The sequence below is a fragment of the Neovison vison genome, chromosome 2 (assembly GCF_020171115.1).
Source record: "Neovison vison isolate M4711 chromosome 2, ASM_NN_V1, whole genome shotgun sequence".
NCBI classification, from domain to species: domain Eukaryota; kingdom Metazoa; phylum Chordata; class Mammalia; order Carnivora; family Mustelidae; genus Neogale; species Neogale vison.
The window spans coordinates 198,609,202-198,633,648 of NC_058092.1; the positions used below are offsets into that span (position 1 = coordinate 198,609,202).

Sequence of the window (24,447 nt, forward strand, 5' to 3'; positions counted from 1 at the left end):
AACCACAGCTGTAGTTTTAGACCGTCTTTGCCGGACCTGAGCTGTAGAAAAAAGGGAAGGATACTATGCCTCCCTTTCTTTAATTGCACAGTTTCTACACCACTAACAGTGTAGTGGGGAGCTCGGCAGAGGACGTAAGTATGAGCAGCCTCCATTTTTGGGGGGTTTCCCTTAAGTCTGGAGACTTCTTTAATCCCTGAGACCCATCTGTCCCCTTTATTCTTTGCCTCAGCCCTCGGCAAGTGTGAGTTCCGTGTCCTTCAGGAAGAAACAGGCTCCAGGACTCAGATCATCTGCGCGAGTCTGTTCGGGAGAAGCAGAGCCCTCACCCACCAGTTCTCCCAGCCCCGCTCCACGCCTGCCCTGGGCGGGGTCCCGCGGGACGCCACAACTGCCCGCCGAGGGAGGCGGACAGGGCCACTGGGAAGAGGTTAATTTTTTCCTCTCTGGAAGAGTTTTTTTTTTTAAACTCTCCCTGGGTCCCCTGACTAGAATGTTCCGCAGCAGACTTTCTCCATCCAACTCTTAACCTGCCCTTCAGGGGAAACACCAGTGCCTCAGGGACCACCCCTAGGTGCCTCCGTCGGGGGAGGCTGGGGCTTTGAGGACACCCTGCCGTCTGAGTGAAAGCTGGCTCCGTGCTGGTGTGATCGTTTTGTATTCGGGGAAACCTTTCAGAGTAACAGATACAGGTTGTCCCTTGATGCAAAGTTGTCCGGTTTCCTGACTCTGAGTCTAGTACTCTTTGCTCTGCGCTCACGGTGTCTCCAGGCTGTTCTTTCTGGAAGTAGGGGCTGGGGTGGGTGGGGACCAAGCTGGGCCGGTCTGCAGGGCGGGGCAGGCACCACCCAGAGCGGCCGGAGGACTAGGGATGACTACTAGAGAGAACCGTGGGATGCCATCTGAAGAGGAAGCGTTCATTCTGCCTCTGGTCACATGGACTGAGAAAGGTCTACCCCCGCCTTTGGATGCCCAGACTTCCCATTCTTCTTGGGAGTCCTTTGGTCATAAGTGAGGTGCCCTCCCTGGTGGGCCTTCTCGGGACTTCAGCTGCCCACACCCATGTGCCTGTTAGGGGGTGTCCGTACCATGGCCTGGGCATGTCTGGGTAATAGGTACCCTCTGGGAGGCTGTGGTCAAAGTCTAGTTATGAGGATGACCTGAGATAGGGCCGGCATGGTAGGCCCTGAGCAGAGCCGGGAGAGCCATGCCAGGCACTGAGACCAGGACAGGCCACAGAGATTGGTGCAGACGTGACCTGGCTCTCTGAGGGTCTGCGGTGCACAGTGACCCAGACAGGTCACCGGATGAGACCAAGCCTCAACAGCGTTTGTGCTCTCTCCTCAGGCTCTGTGCAGACTGCTCCAACAGCCAGAACCTCACCTTCTTTCCCCAGCCTGTCTCTTGCTCCCCTTCTGGGATATCCTGCACCTTTTGCCAGCCTTTTTAGTCTCATGATTACCACCCTAACTGACCCCCAGGACTCCTTCCTGGACCCTCTGTTCTTCCCCTTCCTCATCAGTGGTTCTAAGCCTTGGCTGTCCTTTGGAATCAAGGATTTGATTCCGAAGATTTGATTCCAAGGACTTGGAATCAAGGATTTGGGCAACTCCCACCCCAGAGATGAAAGTCCAGAGGCCCCATCTGTTCCTCCAGGGTCTCTGGGCTCAGCAGCCCCTTTCCTGGATCGCCCACTGGGTCCCACATGCCGTGGGCCTCTGTCCTCATGCCGACTCTGGAGCCTCTCACCTGCCCACTTGTACCCACATTCTGCCCTTATGCCTGCTTTCCCCTCCTGAATGGCCTTTCCTCACTCTTGGGTAGATGTGGGCAGCTCCCTGAGCCCTACTGAGTGAGCCCCGGGCCCAGGGAGCAGAGAATGGACTGCGGGCCCCTCCCTGGGGTGCCTGTCTGAATTCTCTGGGAGAGCTCCCCATGGAGGAAATCATCATAGCCTGTCCTTGCCACAGCCCGGGCAGACAGTGTGAAGACCACACCCAGGCACAAGGCTGGCCAAAGCTGCCCCAGTGCACTGGCGGTGCTCCTAGCTAGGCTGAGCTGGACTTCTCTTGAGTAATATTATGATCTTGGAGTGCCAAGATCCTCTGCGCCATATTTCACTCATGGCTCAGGGGTGACAGGAGCTGCCGTGCTCCCACTCAGCTGAGCGTGGGTGTGGGAGGGTACCATGTAGACATGGATGACGCGGGAGCAACAGACTCGGAATGAAGGCAACACAAGCAGAGGGCGGTTTTCTCTGGAAGGGCGTGTGGGGCCGAGGAAGGTGTTTTTAAGGAAGGAGGGGGATTGAACGTGGTTAGTGCTCTTGGAGTGCAGAGAAGGATGAGGATGCAGGAGAGGGAACAGAACAGGGACACCAGTTCCATAAGAGGCAGGTAGGGAAGGGGAGTCAGGGTATGAGCAGAGACTCTGGCATTAGTCAGGAAAGAAAACCCAAAGCCCAACTCCAACCCTCTGTTGTGAAATTTGAGGGAAATGGGCAGGGAATGGGGGCATGTCAGGAAAGAAAGGGCTTTGTTTCCACTGCTCTGAGGTGGTATTTGTCTGGAGACGATTAGGGGTGCTGAGTGTGGGGTGAAGTAGTGAGGTCAGAGGCAGGTGGTTTGAAATTGTCATTGTGGTGAAAATTAACCTCTGGCAGGTATCCCTCTTGAGTATTGATCCCAGACTTGGAGTCCCCCTGACAGGTCAGGCCTGAGTGAAGACCCCCTTGGTCCAGGAACATGGGACTTGTTTTAAGCAGCTGCGTACAGACCTAGGAATGCATTCTGTCCCATCCAGAGTGCGAGTTCTCCATCTTTGATCAGCCCCACCAGCCCTTCCAGAACCTTCTAGAGAGTCTGCTGACTCTCTCTCTTAACAGAGCACTCAGTGGGTTTCTCTCCTGGTGTTTGCTCTCTGGCCTGGTGAGTCAGCAAACATGGCTTTGTTCCTTTGTGTGTTTGAGCTCCAGAGCCTTTGTTTTATCCTTTAACCACTGGGGATGAAAGAATGGGCTGCCATGGCTGTAGCTCCTCATTGTTTCCTCGTTTATTAATTTCCCCCTTCTGGTTTCCATCTCAGTCAACAGGGACAGCATCTGCAGATATGTCTCTCGATTGAGTCCATTTTTTCTCTTCAATTATGTCAAATCATATTAAATTTCTAATTTAATGCCATTTTAAAACCTTGATCTTCCTTAAACTCTACCATTTTCATAATTAGTTGTTCTTGTCTTCTAGTTTTTATTTCTTTATTTTGTTTGAACATTTCACACACTCTTTTTTTTTATTTCCCTTTTAGGTTGCTCTATTATCTCTACATTCTGGGCCCCGAGTCTCTTTGTTTCTTTTATCTGCTGGCTCTCCTTGGCTAGGTATGTAGGATTTTTCTTCCCTCTTGAACTCATCTTCAGCAGGAAATGTTTTCCATGAGACGCTGCCGCTCCCAGTAGCCCGGATGGGGGAGGGACAGGGCCATGTTTGGCTTTGCTGGAACCTGGGAGATTCTGTTAGGTCCAGATAGACTCCAATGCTATCTTCTCAGCTCAGGTTTCCCACAGCATGCACACCATGCTGCTGACTTGGGACCCTCATTTCCCACAAGAACTTGGGACATGTGGTCCTGCTCTGTGTCATGGCTTGGGCTGGAGATGAGGGTTTGTGTCCTGTTTTATGGGGAGCACTGCCCTCTGCAGCTCTGACATAAAACGGAGCAGACCCAGCTCTCTGTGTGCCTGAGCACTGAGACTTCACCTCTCAGCTCCTCTGGCCAGGACACAAGTCTTTTTATTTATCTGTTTATTTATTTTTAAGATTTTATGTATTTATTTGACAGAGAGACAGAGAGTACAAGGAGGCAGAGGAGCAGGCAGAGGGAGAGGGAGAGGGAGAGGGAGAAGCAGACCATCTGCTGAGCAGGGAGCCCGATGCGGGGCTCGACCCCAGGACCCTGGGATCACGACCTGAGCTGAAGGCAGCCGCTTAACCTGCTGAGCCACCCAGGTGCCCCTGATGTAAGTCTTGTGTTCAAGACTTGACATAAGTCAAGTGTTCAAAGTCTAAGAGCCATTCACTGTTGTGAATTCATTTAAGTTCAAGTTTCTCCTTCTTCCTCCTCCTCCTCTTCTTCTTACATCTCTGGCAATTAGAACATGGCTTTCCTTATTTTTTTAACTGGAATTTGTGTTAAAAGTTGTTCTTAGCATTGAGGATTCAGGGGAGATGGGCAGGCACTTGCTTCTGAGGGCACGAGCCTGGCAGCGGTATGGGTTTCCCCCCGGAGGGTGTTCCTCAGCCCAGGACAGGCACAGGAGAGGCAAACAGTTGGTTTCATCCACTTGACTCAGAGGTTTTACCCTGGGCATGTGACACAAAGAAATGAGGCCAGGGAAGATCAGCATATTGGAGGGAGGTTGACCTGGGTGCTGGGCCCTGGGGCCTGTGCTGGAAAGAAAGTGGGGATGACTGTGGGTAGGAGGTCCTGATGGGTTAAAAAACAATGGGGTGGGAACAGTAAGTCAATAAACTGGACATGTACACAATGTTGGCAAGAGGGAGATATCTCAGTTGTGAGGTTGGTGGCTTACAAGGCTCAGGGTGTGGTCAGGGGTAGGCAGGTGGCTTGTAGGGCAAACAGGTGGAGGCCGAGAGGTCAAGGATAAAAGGTCATGGTGTTGGGTGTGACATCCCATGGATGTTGAGGTTTGCTGGGATAACAGTGGGCATTGGGCTGCATGGCCATGTTAGCTAAATACGAGGTCTATAGTTCAAAGGAAGGAGAGAGATGGTTGGAGGGAGAGGGCACAGAGTGGCACAGCAGAGTGGCAGGGCTCTTCCCTGAGTCCTTGACTGTGAGCAAGACCCATGCCCTGGGGCCCACTGGGCTCTGGAACGGGGGCTGAAGCGGGTCACTGGCACGGACCTGGCTGCCCCAGCTGCAAGTCTGCTTAGAACAGGAGGCGGCATGGGAGGCCTGTGGGTTGGAAAAGTACTTGTTGAGGGTTTAGGGCACTGCAGGTCCCGCCATCCCCTGCCAAGTACTCTCCCATTTCTCCAAGTTTAAAAGAAATATCTGCAGTTTCCAGAAAAAGGAAAAATAGTGTCATCAATGATGGTGTGGCAGAAAGCAACACTTAACGGACATGCAATTAACTAAGTGGTGATGCAAACATCTCCACGTTTGTTCCATGGTTCTGCTGACAGCGGACGGTTTAAGATAGATTTTTAAGCTAGGCTAGTAAAGGAGTATAAGCTTTGAGCGCCATCTTCTGGAACAATCCACCACATCATCCTGGCCTCCCGTCATTCTCATGCCCATCCTCAATGAGGCAACTGGGCACCTAATGCTCGAGGCCACAAGTTAGGACAGCCTCTGGGGTGGGGGGCACTGCAGGAGATGCCCATCGCCTCCTGTGCCTTCCCTCCTCTGGGACCCCAGGGGACTTGTGCTGACTGAGCCCCAAGCCCATCTCGGAGTGGGCTCCTGGCCCCAGCTCCCTGAAAGGAAGAGGTCCCTAAGCTTCTTCTTTATGGCCTCCTGTCTGTGAGGTAGCTCTCTCACCACCAGCCATCTGCTTGCTGACCCAGAGTGTGCTTCCCAGGGATGTCCCCCACCCATGGGTAGCGGGAAAGAAAAAAATGAAGGGTCAGGATTTCCGGTTACAAGAAATCCATTTTTAGATTTGAGAATCCCATCTCACCTTTGAGCTCACGAGCTGCAACCCTGGGCATTCTGCCTGTTGTCGGAGTCCCCAGAATTTCCGCAAGGGTCATGAACATGGCCCCCCAGAATGTTGAGTCACCAACATGCTTTTCTTCAGCTCCTCACTTGTCAAAAGAGAAGATGAGTCCCCACGGTCCCTTCCCGATCTTGCCATCTGACCTGAGCAACTAGGTCCTGACCCAGTATTGTCTCCGATTCCCAGGAGCTGCCACTTGGGAGCCCTCACTGTGTGTGTGAGGATGGGGCACTGTGCACTCTTCATGCTCCATCTCCACGTAGCTGTCGTCTCTACAGCGGGTACAGTGGCCTGCCCGTGGTCACCCAGATGGTCCTTAACCATGGAGTCTTTTCACAAGATCCCCCGTGTCCCCCAGAGCCCACCACTTGGAAGGGGACTCCTGACAATATCTGTTGATTAATGGCTGTTACGGGCTGTACTGTGTCCCCTCCAGATTAATCTGTGGATGCCCTAATCTCCTCAGTACATCGGAATGTGACTATTTGGAGATGGGGTCTTTAATTTTTTAAAAATTTGACAGGCAGAGGTCACAAGTAGGCATAAAGGCAGGTAGAGAGAGGGAAGAGGAAGCAGGCTCCCCATGGAGCAGAAAGCCTGATGGGGGGCTCGATCCCAGGATACTGGGATCATGACCTGAGCTGAAGGCAGTGGCTTAACCAACTGAGCCACTCAGGAGCCCCTGGTGATGGGTTCTTTAAAGAGAGCAAAATTAGATGAGGTCACTAGGGTTGGCCCTGTTCTCAGATGACTGTTGTCCTTAAGCGGGAGATAAGGACACACAGAGCAGAGGCCTATGAAGGCCTAGGAAGAGCTGGCCATTTACAAACCAAGTAGAGAGGCCTCAGCAAGCACTAAACCTGCAGACACCTTGATCTTGGACTTTTAACCTCCCAAATTGTAAGAAAATAAATTTCTGCTCTTTAAGCCACTGAGTCTCCGGTATTTTGTTCAGGCAGCCCGTGCAAACACGGTACCCCTAGATGGACAGACACCGCACATCCCGTCTGCTGTTAACTGAGCCCAGACTGCACACAAGGGACCAGCCTTCTCTGTCTCCCACCACTGTCCAAGCCCAGCCCCCTCCCCCGGCTGGCATAGGCTGGGTCTGTAGGTCAGAGGCAGCAGGTGGATGTGGGACCCCGAGAGAAAGGGCAGGTGCCAGGGGCAGGTGAGAGTGGACCCTGAGAGGATCCTACTTGCTCACATGGCTCAGCTTCTTGGGGCATCAGGAATCCAAAGACACTGAGAGAAAGGAGCAGGAGTGAAGAATGGCAGGCGATGAGGGGCCACTCACTGAGAGACAGATGGATCAGGCTCCCCATTGTGTGGCAGGATGTTGGAAGCAACTGCTCAGCCCATGGTCACACCCTCGACCTGCTCCCACACCCTGTGCTGGGCCTGACAGCAGCCGTGTGCCCACAGAGACATCCTTCCCCCATGGGCACAGCACTGGGGAGCAGCCTTTCAACTAGAGCAGGGTCCGGCAACTGGAGATTGTGGGCCACTGGGCAGCTGAGGGCACAGGGAGGCAGAGATGGGAGCGAGAGAGCAGGATGGACAGAACTCAGAGACCACAAGGCCCAGAGGCGGACATGTTTGCAGGAGAGCCTGAAAGAGAAGTTGTTGTTCCCATGGGCTTTCCAGTGCCTGGTCTCGCCTGGACTGGTGGCCTCTCTGACCACAGGTCCGGACCTGTGGCCAATGTCATTCTGTTCTGCTGCAGCCCGCTGTGCGGTCAGGCTGTGCTCTCCTGCAGGGGGACCCCTTATGGGAGGATGTCGCCAACCTTCCCATGGAAATTGTGAGCAAGCTGGGGGCTCATTCTGAAGTGGTCTGTGAAATTTTTGTGAGCTTTGCGGCTCACCTGAGAGATTCACGACTTCACAGTAGAATTCTTCATATTGAAGAATGTAGATTTCATATGCTCCCCAGGGCTCCTCCTCCTCCAGGGTTGGACCAAAGTCCTGTCTGCAGGAGGCCTGCATGGCTGTTCCCAAACCACCCAGTGCCAGGCCTGCACAGGCCTTCCGTCCTAGTGGCTCTGGCGAGGTTAGGTCCCTGGGCCTTCTTGACACAAGGTAGAAGACAGATGGAGCTCAGACCACTTGCTTCCTGATGCAAATGGCCAGATGGTACCAAGGGCCTGGCCACCTGCTTGGGGTGTGGAATGGGAAGCAAGGATAGTGAGGGGAGCTGATGGATGTTTCTGGAGACTAATTTAGTGCCTGAGCAGATCTCTGAGAACAGCACAGCAGGAAGCACCGGGTGGTGATTGAGAAGTAGTGTTTCCTTCTGCCCCACTGGCCGCCTCAACATCCCGGGCCCACTCTGGGGGGTCCCGGTGCACGGACTGTGACAGGGGAGGAGTTCCAGCATGGAGATGTGTTTGAGTGCACTGTGGCTTGCACACTCATGAAGGAGGCCTGTGGCTGAGCCGGCTGGGATCTGAGGGAAGCTTCCAGCTTCCAGAAGCACAAGCTTTGGCCCAGGTCCACTCTGTGTCTATAGGGGCCACTCCAAGTGACACCGAGAGGTATTCAGAAAATGTCTGAGGGAAGGAGTAAGCATTGCCCAGTATATTCCCCCTTGCACATGTTTCAGCTCAGGACAGCTCAGATGTCAGACATTTTCTAAATATGTCCTGCCCTGCCCCAAAACCTCAGGCAGGAGGTGGAGACAGGTGATCTTCAAGTCAGCTCTCAGCAGTGGGCTGTGCCCCTTTCTCCTTCACAAAAGCTAGGAGCCGCAGGTTGATGACAAGCCGGAAGATCTGCTGAGCTAGATCCCGGGACGGCAGGGCGGGAGCATGGGTCCAGGAAGGGGTCTCCAAAGAAGCTCCCTTTTCCTGATGCCTCCTGATACTGTCCCCACCAGAAGCAAGGCCAGGGTCCATGGCTGTGGGGCTGGGGTGGGGGGTGGTGGGGGCAGGCCTGTGTTCCTCTCAGATGTCCGTGCCTACTTCCCTACTCAGCTCAGGGATGAGGAAGGAGCGATGAGCCCAGGTTCGTATTGGCTAAAAGTAAGACAGCTCCCAGTGCCCGCTAATGAACAGGCATGTTGATGTTGGTCAGGACCAGACCTTTCTCCAGATGGGGTCATGGAGGCTCGGAGATGGCCAAGTACCATCCTATGGTTCAATGTAGCTACAACGTTGGAGCTCAGAGCCAGTTAGAAAAGTGTCCTTGGACCTCTCAGGCCGGGATCATGCTTTCACCAGTTACAGACAAAAGACCCCACTTTTTGGGAAGAGATGAAATCTCTCTGTACACATTCATGTTGTTCTAACTCCCATTCTGTAAAAAAATGTTTCACACATTTTTCTTGGTATCACAAGTACAATGAACATGTTGTCCCCGATTCTCAGAAGACTGAGAGTCGAACCACCTTTTCAGAGCTGGATGTGGCCGCTCTTGGCTCATTCGTGCTTGGCCCGTGAGCACCAGCTGCTCTGTGAAGGTGGTCCAGAGCCAGTGGTCCCATCCCACACTGCACAGGTGTCTGTGACCTACCTATCCGGAGCCTTCCCCATGGGGCTGCACAAGTGCAGGGCCACCTGCCGCTGGGTGTCCTGCATCCCCACTCCCCGCACTCCGTGTTTACACCACCTGTGGTTTTCACTCTTGTAACCCCAGAGCGAACCCAGGCATTGACTAGGGCCTCCCATTCCATGAAGGACCTTGGGAAGTGGGGCCTGGAGCAGTTGTTTGTTCTCTTTCACGCACCTATATAGTTGTTCTGGAATGGGGCCCAGAGCGGGGTCCAGTGAAACTATGAGTCCATGCCTCAGGGTTAAGCCTCCTCCTCTACTTCCTCCATTTTGAATTGGCTTATTTCTCTGAGACATGGTGCACCTAGCATTTTGTGCCAGGAAAAGCTCTCTTAGAAACAGCTTGTGAGGGGCACCTGGGTGGCTTAGCCCAGGTCATGATCTCAGGGTCCTGGGGTCGAGCACCACATCGGGCTCTCTGCTCAGTGGGGAGCCTGCTTCCCCCCTCTCTCTGCCTGCTTCTCTGCCTACTTGTGACCTCTCTCTCTCTATCAAATAAAACAACAACAACAAAAACCAGCTTGTGAGATGGATGGGCTGGGGGACACGCCAAGGGCCCACAATGGGGTGGGAGATGTTCTCAGTCACTGTTCCCGTCCTGGCTGGTGGCAGGACATGGATCTGTGGCCCAGGCCATGACAGGACGGGGAGGTCGGGAAGGGGTCCTTGAGAAAGAGCAGCTCCAGATACAAATGCTTCGGAGAGTTACACTGCAAACACTCTCCACATACTTATACACGGGCCATGCCAGGTAAGACTTTTACTTATTTATTTTTGTTTTAAATTAGGGTCATGGCTATCCAGCCACTTTAATCCATACAGATTAAAAACCCAAACCTGACTTTTTTTTTTTTTTTTACCTACACTTGTCTTACAGAAATTCCACTGAAAAGCGTTAATTATGACATTGAAGGATATGAGGGTGGAGGCAGAGAGGACTTTCATTTCCTATCAGCGTAGGTTGGAGATGACTGGGTATGGTCCCGTCGAGGGCTCATGGCCAATAGTGGAGGGTGTACATTCTAGGGAAATGGAGAGGGTCCTCTAACATTCTTCTGGGCTTAGGGACTATCTGGGGTAGCTGGAAAAGAGAAGTTGCCCTGGTGTGGTTGGTGAGCTGTAGGGGGTTTGCCTCTTTCTAGGACACATTCAGAAGTGGGGGTAGCCAAACTATGAAAACGAGGACTGCGGAGTGAAGGAGGGGAGAGACTCAAGTTTTCCCTCTGCACAAAGTTAGGGAACAAAACACAGCATTGCATTCATATTTCAGAGACATTGGGGCATTTTTTTCAAGGAGCAGAATTTGGCCAGGACCCCGGGCGTTGCAGCCCTTGGTGACCGATGAAGAGCTGGCTGTGGGAGGTGGGAGGCATCCATGTCTGCATCCAGCAGACACTAGGGCGCTCTGTCCTGGCAGGAGCAGGATAGACACGTCTCACACAGTGCAGCGATGTTCTCCCGGTAACAAACTCTCTTGCTGATCAGCAATAGATTCCAACTCCTTTGACTGCAAACCAAGACTCAATACATATGTCTAATTCAGTGCACAAGGGCTCTTAATAATCTGGGGGTTTTGGTGCATTAGAGGCTGGGCTAAGGGGGCGGGAGTGACAAAGTGGTTCCGCAGACTGCCCGGGTCGGGGTAGAGATCAGCGGCAGCATCCGGGAGGGGAGCCGGGAGCACGTGGGGAGGGGGCGCTGGCACCGTGAGTAGCAGCTGTTGATGGGGAAGCATGCCTGGCTGGACGGAAGGCAGACCTTCCCGCTGCAGGGCAACTGCCTGCAGAGGGGTTTCACTAGGGTGAAGTTGAAGCACCGGCCCTGCAGGGAAGAGGAGAGAGAGACAGTCGCTGAGATGGCGCTGGAGCAGAACGCTGGGGTTTCTCCGGCTGCTGGGGCCTGCCGGGCACCTTCTCTACTTAAGCCTATGCTGTTCCTGTTGCCCAGATCCCCACTGACCCCTCTGCTGGATCTGTGGGAGCCTGTTGGTCCCCAGAAAGACCCTTCAGTCCTCACGTGCAGTGAGGCAGACTTGGGACTTCTGTGGACCTGTCATTCATTCATTCGAAGTGTTACCTTGAGTGCCTGTGAGTGACAGAGGGCCCGGACAGCTGCTTTCTCTTATTGGGACTGTCATCATCATCACCCTCGTTTTAAAAATCCTTCCAGGGGCGCCTGGGTGGCTCAGTGGGTTAAACCTCTGCCTTTGGCTCAGGTATGATCCCAGGGTCCTGAGATAGAGCCCTGCATTGGCCTCTCTGCTCAGCAGGGAGCCTGCTTCCCCTCCACCACCCCGCCTGCCTCTCTGCCTACTTGTGATCTCTCTCTGTCAAATAAATAAATAAAATCTTTAAAAAAATCCTTCCAAACCCTTGAGAATGACCTTGGCTTTCCCTCTTAATGTAGCTACATTAGAAAAACACATACTTAAAACCTCTGAGACCCATTGGGTTTCTAAGTGTGTTCTCAATGAACCTGGGACACCTGGAGCCAGACCTTATCCTTTTTCACACCCACAAGGAAGTTTAGCCAATTGAACTTTTGGGAAACACACACTTGGGGACCTGCACCCCTCTGTGCAGAGTGGAGATGAGCCCAGAGATGGGCAAGGACTCCTTGTGGTGACTTTTGCTAGTGGGACAGCAAGACCCACATACATTTTAAACTGTCACTTTCTAGGCCACATTCTATGCAACATCACCTTAGCGTCCATTAGGTTAATATTTTATTTTTCCCATGTAAGTATTTTTGCTTTTCCTGATCGTAAAAGGTAACACTTGCCCGTTGTAGAGAATCCAGACAATACAGACAAACGTGTACAAGGAAACAGAAGTTGCTTGTTTTCTAACCACCCACGGTAACCACTCTGAATAGAATCTTGAACTCTCTGCAGATAGCAAGTTCTTTGATCCTTGATCAGCAATCCCATTTAAGATCTCTACTCCCTAGCTGGCCATTCTCACTTCCGGACCCACAGCCCCGGCGTGTGTTCTGGGGCCGCCCTCCAGCTGGCTCCCCATATTATCCCTGCTCGCTTCCCCTGCCTCCTTCTCCCCAGCCTCCAGGGCATCAGGCCCAGCCTTAGGGTCTACTCGGCCCAGACCCTGTCCTGAGCCACCTGTGTGTCTCCAGTCACCTGTCCATTCTCACCTTCTTGTGTACCCACGGACCATCCAGGCCCTCAGGCTCCCTGTTTAGGCCTGCTCGACTGTGTCCATTCCCCTGGTCACCTTGTTCTGCACTCCCCTAGCTCAGACCGCATGGGATCCTCCCCTCCGAGCAACCCCCTAGCTCCATCCTTGCCCCAGGATCACATCAAAAGCTTCTAAACTATTCTTAACTGTTCTTGTGTGTGTGTGTGTGTGTGTGTGTGCGTGTGTAAACTTAAAATCAGTTTTTCCTAAACATGTTCTTTACAATTCCACTAAAGGAGAACTAAGCCCATGAGTTCCTCCAGGAAAAGCTGGCAATGGGGTCTAGGTTTTCATGTTCTCAAATCTTTCTAGCGATGAGTAAAGCTCTGTGGCTTCGTCACAGGTCAGTACACTCGTGCTGTCCAGATGCATGGGAGTGCTGCTTTGAGAATAGATTGGAATCTTGTATCTTACCTTTATTTCTGCCTCTTTTATTTCTGCTTATTTACTCCAAAATGTGAACAGATTATTCTAGACCTAGCAACTGCTGGGGGATCCCTCTGATTTTGTTAAGAGATGACTGTGGGGCACCGGTGCGGAGGTCCACCCTCTCCCCCATGCCTGAGCCTATCCCTGGGAGCTGCCGGCTGGATCTGCCCACAGGTAGCTGGGAGGAATGAGGGGCCCCGTGTGTTGGGGAACCCTGGAGGGACACAGAGACCCTGAATCTGTGGTGCAAGTGTCAAGGGGTGAGTGGAGGAGTTTGGACATTGCGGGGGGTCTCCTTCCTCTCTGCCTTCTTACCATTTGATGATCTAAGCCAGTGACCCATCACTTCTTCCGTCAGCTCAGGCCTGCACAGGTGAAGGACTATCCTTGAATCTACTGGCAAACAGTCACTTGCTAGCCCTAACCTCCGGTGCTTTAAAGCATTATTATTTTAACCATTATTGCATTTCCTGCTACTTCATGAGGAATATGTGCATGTGTGCACGTGTCCTTGCACGTGCTTGGGCATGCCTCTGTGTGTGTGTGTGTGTGTGTGAGAGAGAGAGAGAGAGAGAGATTGAGATTGTGTGAATTTTGGGTCAGGGAGGGTTGCAGAGCGCAGGGGAGCCAGCTGCTATCACAATCCCAGAGCTGCATGTGAGAACTTCCCCAAGTTCACTGGCTTGACAGTTGCCTGTCAAGTTCAGCTTTCCTGGGAGGGGGATAAAGCCATGTCCCAGCTTTGTCACACACGCATCCCTGGTGCAGCTCCCTCTGTAGGTAAGGTCAAAGACTCAGGAGCTCCTTGACTACGAATGCATCGTAAGGCCCATCTGTATTCAGCTCTGCTTGTTCCCTGGAGAAACTCTTTTCTGGCAAACATGCCCAAGGTCTGTCAGCAGCATATTAGGAAAGTAAGGTGTTGACATTCACAACTGTTTGCCCATCTAAGACACTGCACTGTGGACAGAAGTACATTCCACATGTTTCCCTACTGCCCTCATAGTCTGGTACAGGGTCAGAGCATGAACTTGGACGTGAGCCTCCCCCGGGGTCATTCATTGCCCTACCACAGCCCTCCACAACCCTGTCACTTCAAGTCCATCACTAACTTCAGAGGCTCAGTTTCCACAGCTGTGACATGCTGAGAAGTGACCACATTGCAGAAGAGAGATACAGTCATATGGCCGCAAGGCGCTGGGCTGCTGGTGTTGTCCCAAGAGCTTCACACGGGGGCCATTCTGGGCAGGAGACTTAACTGTGTGGGACTCAGCTCTCTCTCCCATGGAGGTGTGGGAGATGGAGGAGTCAGTTGTATAGAGCCCTCAGGACAGTGTCCGGCCTGTCTGTGGGCTTTGTGTAAATGGCAGGGCTCCTGGAAAGGAGCTGCTATGCAGAGAGCCTCTCGGGGGGCACACAGATTACACACTCCGGGACACAGTTCTAGGACTGTGGGCAGCACCTGCAGTGGGGGAGGGTAAGGGGGCCTGATTTACCTGGCGGAACTAACAGTACCAGCATCTGTGAACTAGTGCGCTGCTCTGGGATAAGGCAAGGACTGAAGAGACACTGATCTCACAGGGGAGCCAGGGTTTGGGTCAAGATTAAGCAAATAGACTGAGTCTTGCTGTACCATTTTGTATATGTCAATAGGGAAAGTCAGTCTAGAAAGGAAAGTTTTTAGAAAAAATCTGGGGATTTAAAGGTAGTAGGGGTGGTGGTGCGGAGAGTCGTAGTCATTTTACAAACATCTGCAGTATCTGCTTTCCCACGTGGAAGCCCCAGGCCACGCCCATCTCTAACCCCGAGCAGCCTGGGCTAGGGGTCTGGGCTTGGGGCCGCGTTGGTATGCAGAGACTGCAGGTCCCAGTGATATTCAGACCCTTTGGTTTCTGGTTGACTAGGGCCTGGGACCAGTGCATTGAAGGCTTAAAGAGAAGGTGCCAGAACCCTGCACATACTGTAGTCCTGGGGGCCTACCAATACTCAGGACTCCAGGAGGATGGTGGGAGGGACAAGGTCAGGAGGGGACAGATGAGTGGGGAGGGAGCCCCCTCCCACAGGGCTTAGTTAATGGGCTCCCAGGTCTGCTCAGGATGAGAGGACTGACTTCAGACAGCCCTGGGTGCTGAACTTGCTCTCCGTTAGACTTTGCTGCTTTCCTGACCTCTCGGACAGTGTGTGGCTATCGACACACACACGGGGTCCCTCCTGGCTACAGAGGGGGCTGGGCCAGCTCCAGAGCTGGCATGGCAGTGGTCTGGCAGAGCCGTGGGCAGCTGGCAGTGCCCCACAATGCATGAGTCTGAATTCTGCCACCCTTCATCTGGGGTCTTAGGAATGTGACCCTTCTGGAAGGTCGTTCAGCACCCTGCCCTCACCTGGATGGGTAGGATGGCCCTTTCTGGTATCCCTTCCTTGTTCTCCATCTGGTCTCAGGACTCCCTCCATGTCTTGCTCCATCCCTCTGCCCTGAGTGGGCACCGCTGGGTGGATTCAGGGCACAGGGTTGGTGTGGTGCTCATGTGACCATCATGGGGCTGCGATTCTGGGAAGAGGCTCCAGGAGAATCAGATGGAGAAGGGAATTCTGTGTGAGCATGGCTGGGACTGAGGGCCCTGTTCAGACCCAGAGCCCAGAGCCTAGCCCCAGAGGAGCCCTGGCACCTCTGACACCACATGGAGGCCCTGCTGGGGGTCAGCACGCATCGGGGATGTCTCCTCAGCAGTGTCCTAAGCTCTTCAGGCCTGCCCAGGACTCCGAAATGCCACCTGGTACCAAGGGAGAGCCGTGCTTGCCTGATCCAAAGAAGTGACTTATGTGGTTCTCACTAGGGCTTCTGGGGACTTCAATGTCCTCCAGGCCCCTGGGCCAGTCTGTGCAAAGGGTCTGAGACCCTTTGCATGGTCAGCCATGGTGAGCCAGGAGCATGGTCTTCGTGGCCCATCAGTCTGAGCCTTGTGGGTGTTTGTGGGGTAACCATCACGGGATCAGGATCCTGACCTGACAGGCGGCAGGGCAAGGAGAGGGGTGGAGCCAGGGTCTGGGGTTCAAGTCTAGTTGCACATGGAGTTGCTGGCAGGAGTACATAGTCAAAATATGTAGCATTCTTAGACTGGCAGCTGGCCCACAGGAAGATCTGAGAACAACAAGCTGTCACTAATATTCAGTTCCATGGAGGACACCTGTAATAAGCTGGCTTCTCCCTGTTGTCCCAGGCAATGACACAAGGAGGGACTCTACTACCTGGTAAAAGCTTTCAGTGTTGGCCAACAACATGGGGTGTCACCATGCCCTCCACTAGTTCTGGCATAAGAGTGAGCCATGCAGGAGAGTCTCAGTGGATGGGGGCAGCCAGCAGACCTCCAGTGGCGAGCTCAGTGGGGAGGGATGATGGTCAGGGGCCAGGAGAACTCTGTGGCTGGCCTCCCTTTACAGCTTCTTTGACTTAAGTTTGGAGGCACTGGGTCATAAGAACTTTCCTGTTATTCTGGAGAGGATGTGCATGAAAATGTAGGTGCCAGACCCAAATCGGCCTGTGAGCCTCATGAACACCACCTCTCCACGTCTTGGCATCCTCCCTGGCAGATGCCTGGACACAATCTCTGACCCACAGTCCCAGAGTGCAATGGTCAAGGGCAAAGAGCAAAGTCCTGCTGGCCCATGGAGAGCATCCCTGTGCCCCTGCTTACCTTTCTTTTAGGCTGACACCATATCAATGGCACTTGGTTGCAGCTTTGAACAAAGTCACACAGGGTATCCAGTTTGCCCTGAAAAGCAGATGTGGCCATGGGGAAGCTGTAGGCATGGCGTTCACCTCCAAAGGGTATAGTCCTCTCTGACTTGAGATGGTCCCAGAGGGCTCTGTCCCCAGGAAGACACTGAGGGAGCCCTGCAGCATCTACCTGGGGCAGGGGCCTGGTGACCTTGTGTGTTTGGGGTCTCTGGAGTCTGAAACATGTCTTCCTCACGCTTGGGCTGCCTGGGGCCTCCTCATTCCTGTCCTCACAGCCCCCTGTAGGGTTGGGTCTCCCTCACTGGGTGGGGGCCTAGCACGTCCTGGAGTGAGAACATTTCCTGCAGACCTTGTCCTCCACGAGGCTCTGGTCTCTTCATGTCACTGGGTCCCCAGGACAATGGAGTTAGCTCAGTCCCTCACTCAGCTGAGCGGACGAATGCAAGGCTTGCAGGAGCCACTGGTATTTCTGGATACTTTTAATAGTGAACAAACCTTGCTCAGAATTCTCCTGTGAAAAATTTCCTTATTTACCCCAAAGATGCAGAAGTAGTGAAAAGAAGGGCCATATGTATCCCAATGTTCATAGCAGCAATGGCCACAGTCGCCAAACTGTGGAAAGAGCTGGGATGACCTTCAAAAGACGAATGGATAAAGAAGATGTGGTCCATATATACAATGGAAAATTATGCCCGCATCAGAAAGGACAAATACCCAACTTTTGTATCAACATGGACAGGACTGGAGGAGATTATGCTGAGTGAAATAAGTCAAGCAGAGAGAGTCAATTATCATATGGTTTCACTTATTTGTGGAGCATCAGGAATAACACGGAGGACATTAAGAGAAGGAAAGGAGAAGTGAAGCAGGGGGGAATCGGAGGGGGAGACTGTGGACTCTGAGAAACAAACTGAGGGTTTTAGAGGGGAGGGATGTGGAGGGATGCGTGAGCCTGGTGATGGGTATTAAGGAGAGCATGTATTGCATGGGACACTGGGTTATATGTAAACAATGAATTGTTATATGTAAACAATGAATCATGGAACACTGCATCAAAAACTAATGATGTACTGTACGGTGACTAACATAACATCTGACCCATAGGAGCCTGTTTATGACTGAGTTTGTGTTTCGTCATCCCCCTGCTGGTGCTGAACACCAAGCCATTGCTGGAGCTGCTCAGCAGCTCTTAAGCAAGCCAAGGACTGGCAGGCTGTAGCCAGCTACCAGCTTCTGCAAACCTGGGCCCATGCTGAGGGGGAAACCCTAGTGCTGGGCCCCACGTGGTAGTGGTGGCAGAAGCCCTCCCTTTCTGTTCTCTCCTGGGCCTGGGGATCAGGGTTCTCTCTGCTTTTTCTCAGTGCCAAGGGATCAATGTCAGTTTCAGTAAAGTTCATTTCCACCCCAGCCATAGTTTCTGGGTCCAGGCCTGTGGAGCATGATGCGGCTGCCCTCATTCTCCCTCGGCCCCACCTGCAGGGTGACCGCACCCTCTCTAATGCCCCTCTTACCTCTATCCGTCTTATTCCACCTCCTTGACACCCACAGGGGATGACCATCGTTGGGCACGACTCCATACATTTCCTCGCTGGCTCCTAGGAAGAGAAAGCAGAGTCTGCTCCTGGGTCTGGCAGCTCCTCAGTGTAGACCCATGACATCTAACCTCTTAGCACCTGTCCAAGCTCTGCCCACTCAAAAAAGCACAAGAGAGTTTTCAAGGACAAATGAGGAGCACCCTGCACCAGGACAGTGTTCTCCATGTGAAAATAAGCAAACTCCTTTTGTTTGCAGAAATGGCTTTACCCGCCCTTGGGGGAGAAGCCCAGTCTTGGGTTTGTGCAGTGTACAGGAGGGCTGTCTGGGTGGGAGCAATGGCAGGGGACGGGGCCGCACTCACCTGACCCTGGCAGATCCTTTCTCAGCACGTGGCACTGCACCCAGTCCCTGTACAGCCATAGGTGGTGAGGCCTGCTTCCTACCAGCCATGAGGCTCCGGAACCCTCTTCGGGACACTGAGTCCCCATATAACTCCTTCTTCTGGGGCCTGGTTTGGGCCCCCACCCTGGGATATCCAAGTCTGCTCCCCTGACCCTGGCTCTCTGTGCTCACCTGGACTGGGTCTGCCTCCCACCTCGATGCCAGGTAAGACAACTTCCAACCTCCACAGCCCCTCATGTCCCTAGAGTCCCACCCTAGCCAAGCTCCTGGCCCTGCCAGGGGACAGGGATGGAGATCAACGATATGCAGCCCAACAAACATCAGAGTCCAGGCAGAGGGCCAACGTTTGAAGTCTAAGGTTCCTATTCTCAAAGTTCACCCGACTCTCTCAAAAAGTCCTTTGGAAATTGATCCAAAGTCCATGTATTTTAATAGGGATCCCAGTGCTTGCTGAAACGGGCTACCTCAAGTTCAGGGGCAAAGGCCCTGGAGCAGCAGAGCTGCACACATGGGAAGGGTGTTATGAATCCCAAGTCCTTCTGAGGTCCTCCCCTGTCCCTTGGTTACTCTCTTCTTTCTGCCAGCTCTCTTTGCGCAGGGAGCTGCGCAGGGAGGTGCTGGGGCAGGGGGTGCAAATATCCCACAGGCAGCAGGAACCCTTGTGTGTGGAGTTCAGTGTGGGCATCGAGGATGCAGACCGCATCAGGACCAAAATCATGACTTACCCTTTCTATTATATGCACCGCTGGTATCTCCTTTTTCTAGAATGTTAAAGAGACATGAACATAGGCTGGAGTGGCATGGAGGGAGCTGGCTCCACCATGCAGACAGGAGGGGTCCCTATAAAGTAGCAGTTGGACAGAACACAGACTTTGGAGTGTCACTCTGCAAGCCACTGCCCATGGGTCTCTGGTCAACCAGCTGCACCGCCTGGAGCCTCAGGCTCCTGAGTTATTCAAGGGGGATTGGAGCTCCCTGGAGGGTGCATGGGGAGATAGCCGGACTAGGCTCCCTGGTCCGTGGCAGAGGGAGCTCCACCTCTCCCGCAATGAGACCTGCTTGTGTTCTGCAGGTTTGTTCTGTCCTTTCCCACCATCTGCCATCCCCTCTTCCTTCACCAGCTCTGGCTGGGGCTCTCTCAAACCCAGCGGCCAGTGTGTCTGCACTCCTCCCTTCCCCCCAGGACCAGTATTTGTCCTTTGCTAAGGCTCTGCTTGCCACACACTATGAAGGTGACATTTTACCCTCCACCCCCAGATACCCATCCAGACCAGACACAGGACTGTAAGTTCCTGAGGGCAAGGCTGGTGTCAGGTCCATTCCTGGGCCTCTATGGCCAGCAAGGGGCCCAGCATGCCCTGACCCTTAGCAAGGAGGAAGGAAGGCCAGACATCCTGGTTGAGGGCAAAGATTCTTGTTGGTGTCTGAGGCTCAGTTGTCCCAGAGGTCAGGACCCCTGCCAGCCAGCAGGATTCTCCCTTGGGGCTCTCAGTGCCTCCTGCAAGACCCACCCTCTTCCCTCAGCACCAGAGGCCTTGTCTGGTGCTCAGTCTGTCTGAGTCTCCAGAAGCCTGGCTGCTGTGAGGCCTCCCTGGCATCTGGGTCCTGGAGTGGCTTCTCCCCAGCGTCCAGGGCAGCTCATAGGCCACCTCCAGAGACATGCGTGAGGCCGGCGGCCCTTAGACACATGGTGAGTCTCTGCCTGGGAGCAGAAGACAGGCTGTGCCTCTGGTTGTTCCTGTAGGACCTGGTTGCTGATGGGCAGCTGCCACAGGCAGAATCTGGGGGTGAGGCTGGGAGGCTGAGTCCCTCATGCTGTTGGCATGGTGCCAGGAATGGGACTATGTTTGAGATGTTACTTACCTTTTTGAAGCAATATCGCCAGATGCACCAGATAAGAAACGGGAGTAAGACCAGGCCTATGACGATCCCAGCCAAGACGACAGGGTTCATATCTGGAAGATATGTTTTGCTAGGTGATGGTGTGACAGGCTGGACTGGTAGTAGAGGGACATTTGGAACGGGAAGTGGAATCTGTTCTGGCGCATTCTGCAGAAAGCACACATGTCAGCAACAGGGGTGGGCATGAGTGACCTCTTACTGGGAGCATACCCTAGTACCCACACCAGACCTCCCCATCCACCTATTCCCATGGATCTCAGATTTCCCCACCCCAGGGAACACTGAAGGCTGGAGGACAGAGACAGCACCCAGAGAGCCACTGAAGAGCCCTGGGCCACAGAGTGCACCACCAGCCCTGCTCAGAGGCTTTGTCCCAGAGCCCCGACCAGGGAGCAGAATCCCCATGGTGGGACAAAGCCAGCCCTCTCTACACCCCTCGGTGGACATGCTGCACAGCCCTGTCCTAAGCTAAGTGGTCTCCTTTCCCAGAGGCAGGGGAGGGAGATGCCTGAGGGTCTGTGTCCAGGAGACAAAGCGGCTGAAGGGAGAGGCAGGGTCAGAGCCCAGGGTGGTGTGGCTCCTCCTGAGGTCTTTCTGACATGTGTCTGCAGGGGGCGGGCTGTCAGCTGGTGGGACTCCTGATGGGCACATGGGTGAGTCAGTCTGCTGATTCAGGAATGTATGTCTGGGCATAAGCGAAGACACAGTCGGAGGACTGTCAGCACTGCTGGGACTCACCCTGGCTGGGACAAGACACTACGGTGGTGGCAATTAGGCACCATCATCCCTCCTCCCAGGCAGCTGTCTTCTCCATCCTAATGCTCTCTGTCACCCATGTCATGGTGCCCTATGCCAGGTATCCAGAAGACATGGAGCTCTGAGGAGGAGGAACCTGGGAGCAGAACCTTCTTTGCTTATGTGCCTGTCCTTGAGCTGAGCCCCAGGCCCTTCCCACAGCCTTGGTTGCTTCCCCTTCCATTGCAGGAGAGTAGGGTTAGAGAGCGCTAGCAGAGAGGGACAGCTGAGGATCACGAAAAAGCAGTGGAGGTAGAGGGGAGGCTGATGGTCTCTGCCAAATGACTGCGTGGGGCGTGGTTCCCAAGTGGGATGGGGCTTGGGCCAGTGATGGGCATGTGTGGGTTCAGCTGTACCAGCAGCTGCATTTGTATGGTGGAAACACACTTGGCCCCACCCTCCAGATGTCCTGTGTCCGGAACCTGGATTTGGAGTGTCCCAGTGTCCTAGAGGTCCTAGACTCTGGCTCCTAGCCCACAGCGCCCCAGGCTCTCTCAGCTGCCTGTCTGGAATGCAGGATGGAGCTCTGAGCTTCCCCCCAAAACAGCTGGGCCAGGGGAGGTGGCAAGGGGGGAGGCATGTGTCAGAGGCTCAGCATCATTTCTAGGCTCAGGGCTCTGGCTGTCCTCTTTCATGTGCCTCCAGTGACATGAGTTTCTGCAAGGCCTGGACAGGTGGCTGCATTGCAGGGACTCCTGTGGTCCCACTCTCAGGGCACCTGAGAAGCCTGAGTGTGGGGGCAGCTTGCCGATGACAGGCTGAGGGCTCTAAGCTGGCTATGAGAAGCTGCCCCAGCTGCCTGTCTGCAGGAGCCACTACTCAGGCCCTTGGCATCCTATCCTTCCCTCTTTCCCCCCAGGGTGTGTGCTCCTTCAGTGTAGGTGTTCTGGACAGCCCAGGAGGGAGGCTGAAGTCTTACCCTGGGGCTCACACAGTTCTTGCTCGTGATGTTAGCACCGGTGCTGATGAAGTTGATGCCATTATTTAGGCTGACTTCAACGAAGACCACCCTAAAGCAGAGAAATGGCAGAAAGTGATCAGCAGCCTGGGTGGGCACAGTTCTTGCACTCTGCTCAAACCACAGCCAGCGGCTCTCCTTGCACTGATTTGCTCATTGCACTGTGGGATCACCAGTGAGCACACGACATGGGGAAAGGGAGGGGCTCATCATAAACACTTGAGTTTAACCTCTGCAGTGAAGACTGACCAGGCATGGGGAGCCGTACATGAGGTCAGATGTCCTTGTGGTCATGGGCTAAGTTCCCAGGGAGAGTGGCTTGGTGACATTGGATTCCTCTCCATTTACAGAGTATGTTGGCTTAGCTCTCACCAGCGGCCTGGAACTGAGATACCATTCCTGGAGCCATCATCTCTAGTATCCTCCCTCCTCAGCAAAGACCCCACAGCAGGTCCCTGAGCGTCTTGTGTGACCACCGACAAGGACGAGTGTTAACAATGCCTTGAGCCTTCTCGAGAGACATGTTTTCCCCAGCACAGGTGGCATGCCACATTCTATATACCTTATAGTGATGGAAACTGTACATGTGTGGCCCCTGACCTGAGCACTTACTGATCTGGATTATCTATCTTTACTCCTGGGCAGATCACGGTGTTTTCCTCCACGGTGGTGGCTTTTTTACCTAAATGAAAATCATGAGAGAATACTGTCAATGGCATGTCCACCCACCCATCTCTCCCTTTCAGCTGGTCCCCAGCAAGCAGAGCTAACACTCTGGTGGATACCAGCTTCTCTTTCTGCCTTCCTCTGGGCCCCTACTGTGCACCAGGCCTGTGCAATGCTCTGGTTGAATGGAAAAGGCAGCCTGAGTCCCAGCTCCCTAGGGTCTTACATCTGAGGGACTGGAGGGAGACAGACTAAAAACTAACTAACAAAGAACAAAACAAATGTAGATGCAGAGAGTGACAAGTTCTGAGACAACAAGAAGCAGCGGAAGGCACAGAGAGTGGACGGGAAGGGGCAGGTGCTTACGAATGGGGGACCTGTCCTGACCTTTAGAGACACCATTTCCCTTAGGGGACTGAAACATTCATCCTGCAGTGATGCATTGGCCGGAAGTAGCTCTGGGTTGACCAGATGGCCCTGCAGGAAGATGTCACTGAACATACTATAATCAAGTCAAATAATGGCATCAGGGGGGGAACTGGGAAGGCAAAGGACGACGCAGCAAGTCTTCCTGCCCCCCAGATCTCTGGGGAGAATCACACCCACGTCAGCACTGAGGGCACATCTGCCTGTCCACCCGTGTACTTCCTCAAGCCACTCGACCCTATAGAGGTACGCCTGAGCCTGTTTCCCAAACGTTGGTTTACATAGGCAACATGGCTTAGTTAGTTCAGCTACCATATTGGCCTCATTTTACGGTAGAGAAAAGAGAGGCTGAGAATAGATTCCTCATTTGGTGAAGGTCACACATGTGACATATGCCTGTGCCAGGATTCCAGGGTCCGGGCCTGGCAGCTGGCAGCCTCTCTCCGTCCCAGGTGATGTACCCTCCGTGGAAACTACCAGTGCACCTGGCCCACGCTCAGAGCCCCAGGGCTGCTTCTGTTTCTACCAGCAATCTCCAGGGATTTGGGTCCTTGTCACTCAAGGCAAGTGAGTGCTGAGCCAAGGGAGGGGAGAGCAGCTCTGGGGCACACCCCGCACCCAGAGCCATTCTCAGTAGGGGAAAGCCCTGCTCCAAGAGGCTCTTGTGTTTTGGGGTTGATGACTTCCCAACTTCTCGGTCAGATCCCTCCTTCCCCTTGTCCACGGGGATCTATCCTCACAATGTTCACAGTGCATGGTCAGCAAGGGCTCTGAAGGCCTGGCTGGCTGAGGGGAAGGCAGCCTGAGGAGGGGGATTTGTCACTTGGAGGCACCACCAATGGGGCTACTTACTGAAGGACTTATTTTCGCTGAAGATGAATTTACAAATAACTTCATCCTTCTTTTTTGCGTTATTAAAGCCTGTTCCAGTAATCATCAATTCATAGTTTTCTGCAAAGACAACATTCAAAAGGCTGTGTGAGGCGGGGCTGAGGGCACCTCTGTCTTCCATGGCAGGCCACCCCCAAAATGGAATGCTTAGGGATTCCTATGAGGAAGCAAACATGTCAAAACCAAGACGTGTGATTCCCCTGGACCAGATCCTCACCCGGT

At 53.5% G+C, this 24,447-nt stretch overlaps 1 protein-coding gene across 1 annotated transcript in view; it reads right to left on the reverse strand.

Annotated features, from left to right (window-relative positions):
- Window positions 1-8,435: 8,435 nt before the first annotated feature.
- Window positions 8,436-24,447, reverse strand: part of ANTXRL (ANTXR like) — a 62,693-nt gene continuing 46,681 nt past the window's right edge. The window contains exons 10-16 of the mRNA XM_044236828.1: window positions 24,187-24,285; window positions 22,855-22,924; window positions 22,204-22,294; window positions 18,161-18,244; window positions 14,339-14,375; window positions 11,049-11,189; window positions 8,436-8,521 (exon numbers count right to left, since the gene is read on the reverse strand). Coding sequence (XP_044092763.1) covers window positions 8,436-8,521; window positions 11,049-11,189; window positions 14,339-14,375; window positions 18,161-18,244; window positions 22,204-22,294; window positions 22,855-22,924; window positions 24,187-24,285 — 608 coding nt within the window. The remainder of the gene's footprint in view (window positions 8,522-11,048; window positions 11,190-14,338; window positions 14,376-18,160; window positions 18,245-22,203; window positions 22,295-22,854; window positions 22,925-24,186; window positions 24,286-24,447) is intronic.